Genomic DNA, 16,153 nt, shown 5'->3' with positions numbered 1-16,153 from the left:
ATAACCTCCCTGGCAAGTTCTTCCGAGGACACCAGAAGGTAATTGCCTGGTGGCTGGGTGTCTTAGACTTGTTTGGAGTTGCTGGGTGTCTTCTTGTATCTTCTGGATGGAAGCAAAAGTTACTAATTCAAATAGAACTTCTAAAGCTCTGTTTTTTTTTGGTCTTTGACATATATTATAAACTTAAGGCTTTATGTTTTTTAAATATTGTTCTAATAGATAATACAAATACATGACACAGAAATCAAAAGGATAAAAAGGTATAAAGTTTCCCAGCCCTCTAATGAGGGGAGGGGTTCGTATTGCTTTTTCCTCTGTAGCTACGCTAGTCCTGCAGTTTGCCTTGAGCACTTACCAGTATATCTTGTTTCCTGCAGACATGAAGAGTGACCAGCCTCTGTCTTTTCAGTGGCTGTGTAGTGTTCTGTTAATGACTACAGCCCATCATTAACCTTGATCTTGTATTTGAGTGGTTTCCAGTCTTTTTTCTTTACACTGAGTGTTGCATGAGTGACCTTGAATTACTTGTAACATAGTAATACCAGTTCTCAGGAGGGCATATTTGTGGGATAAATTTATAGAAGCACTACTGCTAAGACAAAGTGTGTATTTTAAAGCTTACTAGATTTCACCAGGTGTTCTCTATAGGAGTTGTATTAATTTATGTCGTAATGTGTAAGAGTCAGCAGAGCATGGTACCAAACTCTTGATCTCTGTGGATCTGGTAAGTTAAAAAAAGGAGGGGAGGGGCATTTTGTAATTTTAATTTGCATTTATATTACGAGTAAGACTGAGCATTTCCCCTATGTTTAAGATCTATTTCTAGCACCGTTTTACTAGCTGTGCCAGTTTCTCATACTTACTAATACACTTCCATCATCTTTTGCCTATCTGTTATATATTTAGTTTTCTAACCAGATTTTGTCCAAGAGTCTGGACGGCTGTGCTATTTTTCTTTTGATTCAGTAACATGGTTAATTTATTCCAAGTTCTGCATCCTTTTCACTGAAGTAAAGCCTGCAGATGGAAAAGCATACCTAGTACAAGCAAGTAGCTTGACGAGTGTTCCAGACCAAGGAGCAGGAAGGTTGTTAGCAGCCTCCAGCAGTCCTCCTTGGTGCCCCCTCCCCAAAAGCAGCTACTAGGAGCAGCTAGCTTCCAGCACAGATTCGTTTTGCCTTTTTAAAGATTTACTTTAAATATGCATAATGAAATTATATGAACAGTGTATGTTCTAGCTTTCTGCATTGTAAAATTCATCCTGCTATTGCGTTAGCAGTAGATGATTCATTCTCATTGCTCTGTGATGTTCTGTCTGTTGTATTAATGTGCTTCTGTGTATTTGCCCACTCTACCAGTGCTGGCTGTTTGGCTTGTGTCCACTGCAGCCCTATTAAGAGTAGCAGTGCCATAGGCAGACATTCTTGTGCATGTCTTGATGAGGAGAATACATGTTTGTATTTCTTTTGGCTGTATTGGTGGAATATCTGAGCCATAGGGTATATATAAGTTCAGCTTTACTGTTTTCCCAAGTGATTGCCCCAAATTGCTTTCCCACCAGCACCGTATGGAGTTCTGGTTGCTCCACAGCCTCACCAACACTTGATACTGCCTGTCTTCCAGTTTGGCCACTGTGAAAGTTGTATCACACTGGGGCATACACCCCCTTCCTAGATGACTAAGGAAGTTGAACAACACCTTTTCATGTGTCTTATTATTTTGAAATAACTGTTCAAGTCTTTTGCCCATTTTTATGTTAGTGTGTCTGCCTTTTTCTTACTAATTTCTAAGTTCTTTAGGAGAATTCCAGCAAGTGTCTAAGAACTCAACTGTGTATTGCCCTCCCAGTGCTGTCCCTCAGCATTGTGTGAGAATTCTCTGTTCTTCCTCTGCACTATTCTTTCTGCTTCACTGCCTCTCGTGTCTTTCCAACCTCAAGGTCTGGGATGTGTTTCACTTTCGAGTGTGGGTTTTCTGTAGATAGCTACATCATCTTGCTTTAAGTATAGCTCTGCTCTGTCCCTTGATGCCAAGTCTGTGTATTCTGGTCATGATCCCAGCCGGCTGCATCTCTGTAATGTCACTCATTTGTCCTGTCAAGTTAACTTGTAATTTGCATTTATCACTTGAGTTTGTTTGAGCTTCTTCTTACCTTACAAATTTGCTTGAAAAATATAGAGCATCTTTTGGTCTCCAAAGTCTGTTTTTCTGTGTGAAGGCTGGATTTTGGGGGTAGTTCTAACTCTTTTGTACCATTCCTTATTTCTAGCAGTTAACAGCCTTGGCTGTGATCGACACAGAGGCACACTCTTATTATTCTGTGGCACGTCTCCCCTCCACCTGCCTTATTTCTGCCCTCGTGTGAATGGGGTGAGCAGCTAGGAGGGAATAACCTGAAGGTCTCATCCAGCGCCTGCTTCTCCTCTGGGTCCTGTCCTGCCCACTCTGTCTCCAAAATCCAGGGAATTGAAAGTCCTGTCCAGGACCTCTCTCAGAAACAGCCTCCAGTTTTCCTTTCCTCCTTCGGACACCCTCCTGCCATTACTTCTCCCATGTGTGGGCCCCAGGTGGGTGTTGAGGAGCAGGAGCCTCTGCTGGTGCCAGCTGGTGTTTGGGGCACTTCCCCAGGGTTGGAAGGCTCTTGAGGGCCTTGCAAGGAGACCGAGATGAGGGATTTGGGGTCATGAGCAGTCCTGGGGCAACTAAGAAATAGGGATTCTGTCTCGAAGGTGGCTTGGTGTAGTCAGAGAGAAGCAGAGATTGATCACAGTTGGTGGGAGTCTTCTACGATGGGTCTCATGATCTGGAAGGTGAGCTGTCCCCACCAGAATGACCTCAGAGGATGATGTCCATGTGGACGAGCCATCCTTGGGTCTATGAAATAGATGACACCCTCCCACCAGGCCCAGAGCCTGGAGTAGCACCGAGAGTGATGGTGGTGGGCACTCGCTTGCAAGGGGCTCCCCTCAGCTCTCTTGTACTGGCTGCCCTAAAGCGTACACAGTGCTGGGCTGGACGTCGCCGTCTCAGCCCCAGTGTTGCGATGAGCACCGGGAGGTGCGGCGAGGGCAGGCAGCTGTTGCTGGTGACACAGCTCGTCAGGGCTTCCGGGCATGTCCTAAACATCGTGTATTAGGCCCTGTGATGCTCGGTCCCAGTCAGGCTTTTATCATGGCCCCCTTTCCAGAAGAGGAACGGAGATAGCCTGTCTGCCCATGTTTCCCAGCCAGTCAGTGGCCAGGGGCTTCAGGTCTGAATCTGAGGCTTCTTCAGACAGGTACAAGTAAGAGTTTTTTATAAGGCTGCAAACCAGGTTCTTGGATGTTCATCTGGTGATCAGGGTTTACTCCCTGTGGGAAATTGCACAGAATTAGGAAATGATGTCATTTATCATTTATTTCTTTAACTCGCTGTCTTTAAACATAGCACTTTTGTCTATAACTTGCTGTCCATGGGTGCCCAGAATCCACAAAGCTGTTCCAGGAAACATCCCTTGCTTGGCATGTGGAAGGTGGTTCCCAAAGGCCCATCTTCTCAGATGACATAGCAGAGTTCTGGAATGAGGTGGGCACTTCATCTTCTTGGAAAGGTTGTCATGGGAGTCGTAGAAACAAGACCTAAAATAGAATGGGCATAGAAACCTCATTGTTCTCTTCTGTAACTGTCACATTGCGCAACTCATAATCCCTGTTATGCGAAGTGAGGTACATTATCTTTCTGTAACTGCATTTATAATGCTGATAAAAATGTTCAAATATTAAAACTCACCCCAAAGTGAATAATAGAAAAGTGCTGAGATTTTATGGACAGTTACTGATGGAAATCCCTTAAGCACCGACCCCAGGCCATCGGCAGTCAGCCCGCCCACAGCCTGCCCGCCCCCCCCTTGTGTTTGCGGCCCCTGTCAGTGTCTGGAATTGTTTCCTTGTCTGTCTGTCTGTCTCTGCCCAGTGTAAGTTCTGTGTGAGCAGGAACGTTGCCTGTCATGTTCTTGGAATTCCAGGTCTAAGGCAGGCACTCAGCACGTGTTTGCTGGGCCCGTGGGTGTTAGGAGTGCCAGGATACAGGCTGTTCGCTGGGCTGAGCGTGAAGGGGAGCTGCCGCCGCCTCCCACCCTCCCACCCAGCTTCTCCAGGGCCGTTTTCTCTGTCTTTCAGTCTCCCATCCTTCACCTCCTTCTACACCCAGTCTGGCTCCTATGCGTGGTTACCCTGGTTACCCTGCTTATGTGGAAGAATGAGGGGTGCCATGCATTTGCGATTATCCCTTCCTGTGATCAGCTTTGTAGGTAGTTGATCTGTAAAACACTGTTTCTAAATCTTCTGTTCAAGAAACATGATCATTTAATAAGTTAAATTGGGTGTTCCTAATATAAAGTAAAGAAAGCCGTAAGAGGGGCAAAAATCTCAAAGTTAAATAACATGTTTTATTGGTGAAGCTGTGGGGAGCCAGGCATTTTCCTAACACTGCTGGTGGGAACGTGACGTGGGTACAAGCCCAGTGGAGGAGAATTTGGCCGTAGGCAGCAAAATCACACATGCATTTAGTCTTTGTCAGCGCAGCTCTACCTGTAGGAATTCATCCCCCAAATGCCCTGGTGGAAACATGAAAAGATCAGCATAAAGGCTACTATTGCAGCTTTTTCCTACTTGAAATAGGAAGGGATTTTCAACAGCCTCAAAGTCTGTTACTACGGAACTGGTGGGAAAGGCTCCGGAGCTTCTGTCGGGTCGAGCTGTGTGCGGCCGTGTGTCGGAAAGGAGCGGGGGCCAGGGGAGAAGACGAGAAGAAGCAGAGGTGGAGAAAAGTATGGGCCATGTGCTAAGGCTTTAAAAGGGGGGAATATGAGGACATACATGTGTGTGCAAATATCAAAAGTGGAAAGATAAACCATGCTTTTATTGATGTATTTCACAGCTGCCTGTGGGGAAGGGAGGGAACCAGGATGGGAGGGGTCAGGTGTAAAAGCTACGCTTTTGACTGAATGTTATTTTGTAAATTTGACTTTGGAACCATGTTCCAAACCAGATTTCACTGTGGAATCATTATAAAACTAAATCAAATAAAAGATTGGCTTTTAAAAATTTTGATAAGACATTGTCAAATTTTTCTCAAAAAAATTTATACCCTGTTTAGCCTCTATCAGTACTTGAGAACTCTTTCCTCCCATTTTTTCCCCATAGATCTTTGCCAGTGACAGATTGTCATCTTTTAAGACATTGCTAATCTACTAGTTAGAGCTAGTCAGCTGTGTTCCCCGGAGGCTAGAGAGGTTAAACATCTTCTATTTATTCTTAGTCATTTTGTATTTCTTCTGTGAATTCAAGTTCATTGCAAGCGCAAGTTCCTTTTTTCTTTAAGAAAAACAGTTTCTTGATTTATAAAAAGTCTTTATGTGTTTTGAATAGAATTTTCATTTGTTATTATCAGGTTCATGACCTTGGTTCTAGTCAAATGATTCAGCCCTGAGTGTAGTAACTGGTTGTTACTCTGTTGTTTATTAAAAGATTTTGTACAAGAACATTTATGTTTAATACATTTGAATTACTCATATTATTCCCAGCGTTACGTGGACCAGACTCTTTCCCTAAACTGTTCAAGTGCTAGACCTCAATTTGTGAGCTCTTCAGAGCTATAGCAACTGTGTTCTTTTTAAAAAATTTCCTGTGGCTTATTACCATGTCTTAGTAGTAAATAGTTGGTAAATGTCCACTTAAGTTGATTTTTGGTGAATGTTCAAACTAAATGTGATTGTCTTTGGTTTGAGATTTTTCTTGTTTTTTAGTGACCCATGATAATCATTTTAATGTTGTATTTGACTGACTATCTGAATGAAACATTTTTCATTAAAAAATGTACGACGACAGTCAGTTTTTAAAAAGTTTTTATGCTATAAAACTTAGTATTTGTCTGTTGTTCATGTCCTGTACGTTTGTTTCTTTCTCTAGGTCATCACTCCATGTAGGAAACTCATCCTGTGTGCTGATAACAGAAAAGAAATGGAAGATTGGATTGCAGCCCTGAGGACGGTCCAGAATAGGGAGCACTTTGAGGTTAAGGGAAAAATACACCCGCCCCGTTGCCCTCTCCTTAGCATCCTGCCATCCATGTATCTCCATGCATGGACCATACAGTCCTGCAACTCACTTTCTCAGCGTGTTCCTTATAAAATAAGGCTTCTTGCTCCTTCTTTTGGCTGACCCACCAGATGGTGACCCAGTCCTCCTCCTCGTTTAAGCATTTCAGAGGAACACCTTATCGTTGCCATCTGTATTTTCCCCTTCTAGCCTACCCAGTACAGCATGGACCATTTCTCAGGGATGCACAATTGGTACGCCTGTTCCCACGCGAGGCCGACCTACTGCAACGTGTGTCGCGAGGCCCTTTCTGGGGTCACATCCCACGGACTGTCCTGTGAAGGTATGAATGATGTGTTACCCTGCTGGGAGAGGCAGCCTGAGGTTGGACCCAGCAAAGCCTTACAAATCCAAACATTGTCGTCCCAGGTCACTCAGGAGTAAGGCGATTTCTGTGACTCCATGCTTTTTTAATTTTACCTATTGAGGAGTCCCTGATAAATCTTTTCTTATAGTAATGGACCAAAATAATAAAAAGGAGGGTAATAAGGAGACATGAAGAGGAAATATAGAGGACACGGAGGGTAAAGATATTAAAAATATCTCTCAGCCCCAGTGTAGTTAATACCGGCTCTCTGGGTGAATCAGGTTGTGGATAAATGTATTAAAAATCGTCTTCCAAATTTAGAGGGCAGGGTTAACAGTGTTTGGGCAAGACTAGAGATAGGCAGACTGTGCTCCGGCCGACCCCGGACAGTTCCCACCTGCCACCTGGGTTTGTACAACCTGTAAGGTTAAGAATGGTTTTTACATTTTTAAGTGGTTGAAGAAAGTTAAAAGAAGAACATTGATTTGTGACACAGACAATCACATGAAATTCAAATGTCAGTGTCGGCACATGAGCATCGTCCATGGTGGCCCTTGTGTTGGGGACAGAGTTGAGGAGTTGGGGCAGAGACTGTGCATGGCCCACAAAAAACCCACACTGGTTCCTATCTGGCCTTTTCCAGAAAGTCTGCCAACTCACAGGTGTACCAGGTGCCTAGACTCTCTGGGGTCAGTCTGTGCACACCCTGGCAGTTTAGGTTATAGCATGGATCTTTCCCAATCTTCCTGGCCAACCAGGGCGGTTCACATGGGGCCACCTCCTCAAGCTGGAGGCACCTGGCATGGGCTAGGCTTGAAGGGTCATGTGGTCACGTGTTCATTCTCCCACAGTGTGCAAATTTAAGGCCCACAAACGGTGTGCTGTGCGTGCAACCAACAACTGCAAGTGGACCACGCTGGCCTCCATTGGGAAGGACATCATCGAGGACGAGGATGGGGTACGCTTTAGGGAAAACTCCCTGCAGGCCCCATGCGGGGGCTGCTGAGCCTGTGTGCCCCACTGGCCTGTGCTCGGTGCTCTTCTGCACAGGAATGCGTTTGCGTTGCTCCTGTGGTGTGTTTGGGGGCTCTGTCCGGCCTGCTGCCCCGAGCTCTGCGCAGTGAGTCAGGCTGTGCCTGGCGCAGGAGCAGTGGTGTGGACAGTGCTTTGTCTGTGGCACAGCCCCTGCCCTCCCTCTGCTTACATCGACAAGAACGTCTCGGCTGAGTTTATTTTGGCACATTGGCCCAAGGGCTTCCTCGCCCCGGTGCGGGGCTCCTGGGTGGCCCTTGAGTGTGTCTCTTCCTGGTCTGCAGATCGCCATGCCTCACCAGTGGCTGGAGGGAAACCTGCCTGTGAGCGCCAAGTGCACAGTGTGTGATAAGACATGTGGCAGCGTCCTGCGCCTGCAGGACTGGCGCTGCCTCTGGTGCAAGGCCATGGTGAGTGAGCGCACAGCCTCCAGGCTGCACGTGGTGCACTCTGTCCCTCTCCTGAGTCCTGGCAAATTCCCTGATGGGAACAGCAGGTTAGCCTGACTCCGAAAGTGCCTCCTCCTCCTGCAGCTGCAGGGCTGGGAGAGTTGTGCATCCAGCATGCTGGTGACCTCTTGTGACATGCGTATACCGGTTTCAGGTGCACACGTCGTGCAAGGATTCCTTACTGACCAAGTGCCCACTGGGACTGTGTAAAGTGTCAGTCATCCCTCCCACTGCGCTCAACAGCATTGATTCTGATGGTGGGTACCGTGCGCTCTCCTCTGGCCATTTCCTCCTGCCTCCTCCGTGCATTCTCCCCTCCCCACTTGAGAGTTGGTTATATTGGTTATTTTGAGTCAGGCCAGTCTCCCCAAGGGGTGGGAGGGGCAGGAGTTATGCACAAAAGTGGTAAATGGTGTCCTGATGGCCCTTGAGCACACTTCACGGCCAGGACTTCACTGGATCCACTTGACCATTAATGGAATGAGTCAGAGACTCTTCTCTGCCTTTGATGTGAGCCGTGGCAGTTGTGCCTCTCCATCACTGAGGCTCCGCCTCAGAGCAGGTGCTGGTTAGCACGGCCTTCCGTGCCTGCTCTCGCCGGCCCAGATGGTGCATGATGAGGTATGTTAACGGGTGTTAGGGGGCAGGCAGGAAACCGGGCTACGGGTCTCCAGGGACATCAGCTCTTCCAGATGGAGAGCAAGAGGGAGAGACGGAGCAGCGAGGCACATGGTCTTCTGAAATTTAGAATCCTTGCAAACAGAAGGTCCGACTGGATGTTCCTCCCTCCCCAGTGAGGAGTGGCGATGTGGAGATGGGTTCCCCGGGCTCTCGCTGGTGGCTGGGCGTGTGCGTGTGAGGCACGGGACTCGTGCGGTGCCTCTTTGCTCAGTAGGAGTGACAGCACCCCTGGTGCCCTTCCTGGCCTTCATGTTCCTTCTGGCCTTTTCTGTCCTCACTTTCCAGGCTTCTGGAAGGCCACATGCCCACCGTCCTGCACCAGCCCGCTGTTGGTCTTCGTCAACTCAAAAAGTGGCGACAACCAGGGAGTGAAGTTCCTCAGAAGGTTCAAACAGCTGCTGAACCCTGCCCAGGTCTTCGACCTCATGAATGGAGGACCACACCTTGGGTGGGAAGCTTGGAAAATATATCTCCCTTAGAGTTTAAAAAATTTTGAAGACACTACATGCTTATTAAAAAAAGACTCAGATACAGACATTTAAAGTAGTAAATAGAAGATGTCTTTCTTCAGCCATCCCCTCCCCAAATGCCACTTGCAGAAGTACCCACTCTTGGTAAAAGTTGTGTGTCCCTCTGACTTTCAAGCCCGTGTTTCAGTTGTATCTGTGCACACGTGTGCTTTCAAGCCAAGTTGCCCACTGACGTGCTGTCATGTGGCATGTGACCGCGTGGGGTGTTCGGATGTCAGCAGTTACAGATCTGCCTCATTTCTTTTTCATCCTCCGCCTGGTGCGGAGGAGGAAGGTTTTCTCCAGTAAGGCCAAAGGGAGAGTCTTCACCTGGGGAGGGTGCAAGAGGTGGCTCGGCTTGGGGACGTGCTGACACATGCCCGATGACACAGGAGGAAGCAGCAGTGGAAGGGTGCCTTCTGCCCGCTAGCTGGAGACTGGAGGTGTGCTCCTCCTGGCTGGGGACATTGTGTAGGTCTGCAGAAAACATTTGTTCTGTGAGTTCTGCCCAATAACGAACTCCTTACTTGCTTGGAAACACCAGTTCAAGGCAGAGGCTCTAAGAGGCCACCTAGCATGTGAGGGAGATTGTCCAGGATGTTTGAGTGGACCGTGCGTGCAGACCTGCTCTGTGGTGTGTTGTTCTGGAGCCAGACGCCTGGCAGGGAGGAGTGGGCACACCAGCCGCCAGGGGGCCACAGTCCGTGTCCCCACTGGCCGGGGTGCTGTTGGAGGAAAGTCTTACACGGTGACTCCAGAATCTGTTTCCTCGTGGCAGCTCTCAGCACGTTCTGCAGGTGGGCTTGCTAAGTGAATCAGGCACGCAGGTGCACACTCACTGGCTGACAGAAGGATCATTTTAGTTAAACGGTGGGGCAGCGGGGGGACCACACGGCCCCAGTGGCGATGCAGCAAAGGCCAGCCGTTCCTCAGCATGGCAGCAGGGCACTGACAACTGCCATGGAGTGGTGCTGGGCAGGCCAGGCAGCACTTGAGAAGAGGCAAGGGTAGATTCTGAGTGCGTGCAGATCCCCCAGTTCACAGTAGGGGTTCAGCGTGAATCTGGGCAACTTGCGAAGCCCCACGGAGGTGCAGTGGAAGTTGGGCTAGTAAGTTCCTGTTTCTGGGAAGCAGCCTCAATCTCATAACTCAGAGACAATCCTTTGTTTTCGGATTCCCGGCCTGATGTATCACTTGTGCTGCAGAGAACAGGAGGCCGAGAGGCCGGTACTCTCAGAGGGGCCCGCGTGGCCGTGTCCCTCGTGACCTGAGTGCTGGGTGCAGCTCTGCCACTTGAGAACCTCACCTGTTTATGCCCCGCGTCTTGTGCCCTGCCGCTCATTCCTCTGTCTTCTGAGGCCTCCCTCTGGTTCAGACTCTGCTAGCAGCAGGCCCAAGGAACTGGGCCCCTGCCTGCAGGGTGTGCGGCTCACAGAGGGACAGCCAGGGTCCCAGAACAGGGTGCAGGTCCTCTGGGAGCCCAGTGAGGGGGCATGGAAGCCAACTGGGGGTCTCAGTTTGTCTCCTGGCCTAGCACGTGAAGTGAGAGTTAGTTAGCATTTTGGTGGCTGAGAGCGAGGTGGGGGCCTTCTCGGCAGAGGCTGCTGTGTGTGCGGAGGCGAGGACGCAGCGGGGCAGCAGGAGCTGGGGCAGGGGGACAGCTGCCGGCCGGGGAGGAGCCCTTCCTGGAAAAGAGCGGCAACTTCTAAAGCTAGATGCCCGCTGAGACCTGTTGTGGGAAGATGGTGCAGATAGCATAGAATGGAGGTGTCCCAAGGAGACTATAGTAGGTAGGAGGCGCGTGTAGTGATCGCAAGGGAACTGATGGTGCTCTGCACTGAGGAAGGAAACCTAGGCTGCTGAGGCACCCATGGGACACCTGGGTGGTGTGATCTGGTAGACAGGTGCAAGGGTTGTCCTTCAGGAAAGCCTGGAGGTTATCGTTTGGGTCCCTCAGGGTCATCGGTGCCTGTGTAGTCCCTAAGTCCAAAATGTAGATAAGGCCACTGAGGAGTAAGCAGAAGGCTGCAGGGTGTCCTGAGGGGTCACTGTGTGGAGGGGGCAAGGTGAGCAAGAAGGTCAGAGGCAGGAGGTGGAGGTGCAGTTTAGAGGGGAGCAGGGCGGGTCACGTTGCCTGGGGGATGGAGTGGCCTAGAGGCACTGGGGAGTGTGTGGGCAGAGTCCTGTAGCTGGGGGCTCCTGAGCGAAGCGAGCAGGGCTGGCAGGATGCGGGTGGGAGGCCATTGCTCTCAGGTGCCCGGCGGCCCCCTGGTTGCCCAGCAGGCTGAGAGCGTGCCTGGGCCCAAGCCTCCAAGAGACTTATGCACAGAAGGGGACAGAAGGGCAGCTGTGAGCAGTGTGGACAGGCCTCTTAGCCCAGGACTAACTGGTCACCATTTGTGCATTAGAATATACCACATTTCATTGATGTTCTCTTTTCTCTGCAGCTTACGCTTATTCCAGAAGTTCGATACATTCCGGATTCTGGTTTGTGGTGGGGATGGCAGTGTCGGCTGGGTCCTCTCTGAAATTGACAGCCTCGGTCTTCACAAACAGGTACATGGATGTGGCGGGGCCAGCCTGGGGAAGCGATGCCCCAGTTAGAGAGGCCGAGCCGTTGGGAGAAGTGTCTTGGCACAGTGAGGGTGTCTGGGGAAGAGCAGGTATCTCGATGGCATGGTGGGGCCTGGGACTCGGCCGCAGTGCAGGACTGGGAGCTTCCGAGCAGTAAGGGAGTTTCAGAAAGACCATTCCAGTCCCTGAATGTCCCAGCGGCAGCAAGCCTGGGTGGGCTGCTGTCATGCCAGCTCTGGGCCGTGATCAAATCTGCCTGTGCCTCTGCTTGTGAGGAGGAGACAGAGGTAGACCCGCCCCTCAAGTTAGAGTTAGGATGCCTTGGAAGTAGTGGTCTTTTGTATTAAATTTAAAAATAGATTTTCATGATTATTTAAAAAAAAAGTTCATTGATGTTTCCATGTCCTGCACCACTGCTGACATTTCAGGGACTACCTTCGAGGACTCTCCATCAGCGTTTATGTAGTATGATGTGAAATGCAGTTGCGATTTCAGCGTACCCACATCGCCACGCTCTTCTGTCTGTGCTTTGCGGATCAGTCCGTGGCAGGTAGCTGGTGGTGCCATCAGTAAATGATCTGTGGGATGGTTTTCCACTGGGCAGAGCTGTGCCAGCGCTGGGCTGGCTCACTTCCCCCATTGATGGAGGCTTAGTGCTTCAGGAGGCAACTCTGGTGAAAACCGTATACAATTCTCAATTAGCGTTCTCTTCCGAGGGCTCCAGGTTTGAATCTCTATATGTGCCGCGAACTATTTGGGGCTGTCCTAATTTACATTCTTGATGCCACATAAAACTGTCCTTTCCCATACACTGGCCATTGTTCATCTTTTTAGTTTTTGCCCAACAGAGTAGACAAAAATGTTTTATTTTTATTTCTTGAGTACTGTGAAGTCAAGCATTTCAGTTAACTTTGAATTTTTAAATGAGTCATGTGTTGATGTTTACCTAGTTTTCTACTGGGGTATTTATCTTTTTAAAAAAATTGATCTCTGGTATCATTTCTGTGTTAGGGATAAAGTGCCTTGTTGGTCATTTTTTCTAGTCGGTCAGTTGCTTTCAACATACCTTTTAAAAAATCTTCTACCTGCCTTGAGCATGTACTGTTTCAGAGGCTTAACATTCTTTCCCCACTCTTAGTGTTGGTGGTCTTTGTAGGTTGGGCAGACTTTTCATTGTCAGTATTTAGCCCTGGACACAGGCCTGAAGTCGGAAAGTGGGCGGTCTGAGCCCCCCAGGTGACCGCCCAGGCGGCCTGCTCAGGCAGGAGAACGCTGCCCCCTACAGGTGGAATGACAGCAGTACGCTTGGGCCCGTGTTCCGTTGCGTTGGCTTCCAGATGACTTACAAGTTCCCTGTGACCAGTCAGGAAGACAGGGCCACCACGCTGTTTGTCTTCATCCCTACAAACGAGTTTGGCAAGCGTTCGTCTCCTTTGGCTTCCCTGCGACCACCCCCTTCAGTGCTTCTCCTCTTCCTGGCCGCCGCTCCCTGCCCCGGGTGCCCACAGTGCCTCCAGCCTGGCATTTCCAGCCCTGAACCCCCAACTCAGCGCCGCCAACCCCCAGTCCCTTCGCATCTGAAACACCACCCCCCGGACGTCTAAGCCGGAGGTGTGAGGGAGCCTGATTCTTCCCTCGCGCCCCCTCTTCATTTCTAGTTAATCACAGGGGCCCAGTGCTGCCCCCCAGAGTGCCCAGGCCACCCTGTGTGCCGCTGGCCCTGGGCCTCTGTCTGTCCACTGCCCTGAGGGGCCCTCCCACGGCAGTCAGGCTCACGCACCTGCCCCGCCAAGCGTCCCTTGGCCGCCCCTTGGCTCGAGGATGAAGGCCAGTGTGGCTGCTGCTTCCTCCTCTGCTTCTGTGGCTGCCTCTCCAATCCCTCTTCCTCCTGACCGACCTCTGACTAGGCAGGGCGCCGCCTCTCCGCCGGGCACCCCCGTGCCTACACGTAGTGCGCTATCTGCCCCTTCCTCGTTGAGGCTCTGCCTGGTGTGCCTGCTCATGCCTGCTGCCTGTCCTCATCCTCGAAGAGGCAGACCTTCCCTCCAGCTTGCTCTCCCCAGCCAGGCAGCAGGACCTCCCGCGGGGCTGGGGTGGGTGACTGCGCACTGTGCCATGCTTGGGGAGGGCCCCTGACCTGCCCGCACACTGCATGTCAGATTGCGGGGGCAGAACTCTTGGGTAGCCAGTGTCCAGGGAGTGTCCCGAGCACTGGATGGCCTGGCGGGGCTTCCACAGGGGCTCAGGTGGGAATTCCAGGTGGAGGGGATGCAGTGCTCGGCATCTCTCTGGGAGTGGCAGGTGCAGGGGTGTAGGCTGAGCCCCAGGGCCTGCTCGGGTTTGGCGGCCTGACTGTGGAGGTCCTAACACCTGTTTTTGGTAGGATTTAGAAACCACTGAAGATGTGTTTAGTGGCATGAAATGCTAGTGGTGTTTTCAGAGGATGAACCTGGCATTAATGAGTAAGATGCTGTGGGTGAAGAGAGGTGTGGGGAGGCATAGAATGGTTCTCTCTAGGGGCTCAGATACCCAGTAGGAGGTACAGGATTGTGTCCATAGCAGTGAAAATGAGAAGGAGGGGGAATTTGGAAATGACCAGGGAGGTCCTAGAAGATTCAATTGTCAAGATGTGGCAACAGATGAGAAAGGTGCCTGTGGGAGAGAGGGGGCTCACATGGCTCTGGAATCTTCTGCGGGATTCAAAGGACCGTCTGTCTGATGTAGCGGGCTGTGCTCAGAACATAGCCGCCCCGCCACTGGAGCTCGGCCCGCGCGCTGGGTTTAGCCTCCGATGCAGGTGAAAAGGAGGGTGTCTAATGGTGTGTCTGCCCCACTGTGTTCCCAGTGTCAGCTGGGCGTGCTGCCCCTCGGCACGGGGAATGACCTGGCTCGCGTGCTCGGCTGGGGCTCAGCCTGTGACGACGATGCCCAGCTCCCACAGATCCTGGAGAAGCTGGAAAGAGCCGGCACCAAGATGCTGGACCGGTGAGCGGGGCAGTGCCCGGGGCTGCGCAGTGGCGGCTGCTCAGACAGGCCACCCTGGCCCCTTCTTACCTGGGCTCCGGAGGCATTAGGCCCTCTGCGGTTACTCATAAATATTGGACCTGAGCAGGAATGCTTCCTTTGAGGTATCTTTAACTGTGGTCAGGTTATAAAAAGGTAAAAACAGCTCGTGTTAGGAACCGTCGCAGTGGCCAGGGCCTCTCATGTGGCTGCCTGACCCACCGGGGCCTTTGGAGGTGGCGACTTTGTCCCCATGGGCCACCTCAGCCCTGATCTGACACCTGTCAGCAAAGCCCTCCTCACTGCATAGTTGAGCAAGTGCATTCTCCCAGATTCTGTTCCCAGGAGGATCAGAGTCTGGGACAGTAACGATACTTTGGCGTCCTCCTTGAGGGGGCTGCTTTTGGTTCTGCGCTGGATGTGGGAGGTTGGCTTGGAAGCGCTGCGGTCCTCTCGCAGCCCCTGCCGTGGTCTTCAGCAGTGCCCCTGGGGCTCTGTAGCTGCCCCTGTGGCTGCCTTCCCTTCCGGGGCAGTGTGCCTGTGGAGCCTGTGCAGTGCTCACGTAGCCCGGAGAGCTGGCTGGTGGCCGGGGGGTTTTAGCTCTTGGAGGGAGGGGAGACCTGTTTCTCCCTGCAGCAGCGTTAATGGGGTACCTCCTGCCTTCCGCATAGCTGCAGTGCCCCCAACTTGTGACAGTTGTTCCCAGCAAAGCCATGTTTTGGGACCAGGGTCAAGTTTCAGGGCTTGCAAGTGAAGTTAGAGGTGTTTTAAGGTCGAGTCCCCAGGCCATGACCAGGCGCGGGGCGGCCCTGGGGCTGGGCCCACCCGCCTCGAGCTTCCTCTGTGTGTGCAGGTGGAGCGTCATGGCCTACGAGACCAAACTCCCACGGCAGGCTTCCTCCTCCACCGCCGCAGAAGACTTCAGTGAGGGCTCTGAGGTACTTCCTGGTGCCCGTGGCAGGAGCTCGCTGCCCTACTCCCCGGTTTCCACCGCCTCCCCTGCCCCTTGGTGACGAGCCCTAAACATCTGCCCTAGCGGTGCAGGGTCAGCCCGAGGCTGAGCTGGGGCCGAGTGGATTCTGACTGCCTGCGGGCTTTTGGGGTCGCTGGGGGCTTTCCAGGGTTATCCCGGGATTTGGGGTCCTTTGTGGCAAGGGTGTCCCAGGACTGCCCACTCTCCCGGTGTGCACGCCTGCTGGGGCCCCAGGCTCCTCCCTAGGCCCACCCGCTCCTCTCTGCTTCTGCGGCCCTTGGTTCACTTCTGCTGGTTGAGTGTTCAGCTCCCTTCCACTTTATGGTGGTCTTACGATTTAGCGGTTTTCTCAGGGCACGTTGCTGTGCTCATCCCCACTGGGTGAGCAGAGGGAGGGCTCTGCCAAGGGCTGTCTCCCCATCAGGAAGGTCAAGGACAGGGGACTAGGGCAGCGGTCAGCAAACTATGGCCCCCAGGTCAAATCTGAG

General features: G+C 51.4%; 1 protein-coding gene across 6 annotated transcripts in view; it reads left to right on the top strand.

The window, feature by feature from the left end:
* The window catches only part of DGKD (diacylglycerol kinase delta), a 105,046-nt gene that overhangs the window by 64,034 nt on the left and 24,859 nt on the right, over positions 1-16,153 (top strand). For 3 of the 6 annotated variants that reach the window (XM_057503400.1, XM_036911581.2, XM_057503402.1), the window contains 9 exons: positions 5,949-6,053; positions 6,288-6,420; positions 7,296-7,402; positions 7,761-7,886; positions 8,080-8,182; positions 8,892-9,054; positions 11,563-11,671; positions 14,535-14,674; positions 15,546-15,630. In XM_057503400.1, coding sequence (XP_057359383.1) covers positions 5,949-6,053; positions 6,288-6,420; positions 7,296-7,402; positions 7,761-7,886; positions 8,080-8,182; positions 8,892-9,054; positions 11,563-11,671; positions 14,535-14,674; positions 15,546-15,630 — 1,071 coding nt within the window. Of the gene's footprint in view, positions 1-14; positions 39-5,554; positions 5,702-5,948; positions 6,054-6,287; positions 6,421-7,295; positions 7,403-7,760; positions 7,887-8,079; positions 8,183-8,891; positions 9,055-11,562; positions 11,672-14,534; positions 14,675-15,545; positions 15,631-16,153 lie in introns of those variants that run through there. The other 3 variants (XM_057503404.1, XM_057503401.1, XM_057503403.1) reach the window with 3 other exon arrangements.

This window comes from Manis pentadactyla, chromosome 6, assembly GCF_030020395.1.
Source record: "Manis pentadactyla isolate mManPen7 chromosome 6, mManPen7.hap1, whole genome shotgun sequence".
In the NCBI taxonomy this organism is placed as follows: domain Eukaryota; kingdom Metazoa; phylum Chordata; class Mammalia; order Pholidota; family Manidae; genus Manis; species Manis pentadactyla.
This window is presented reverse-complemented; position numbering and strand designations above follow the sequence as displayed.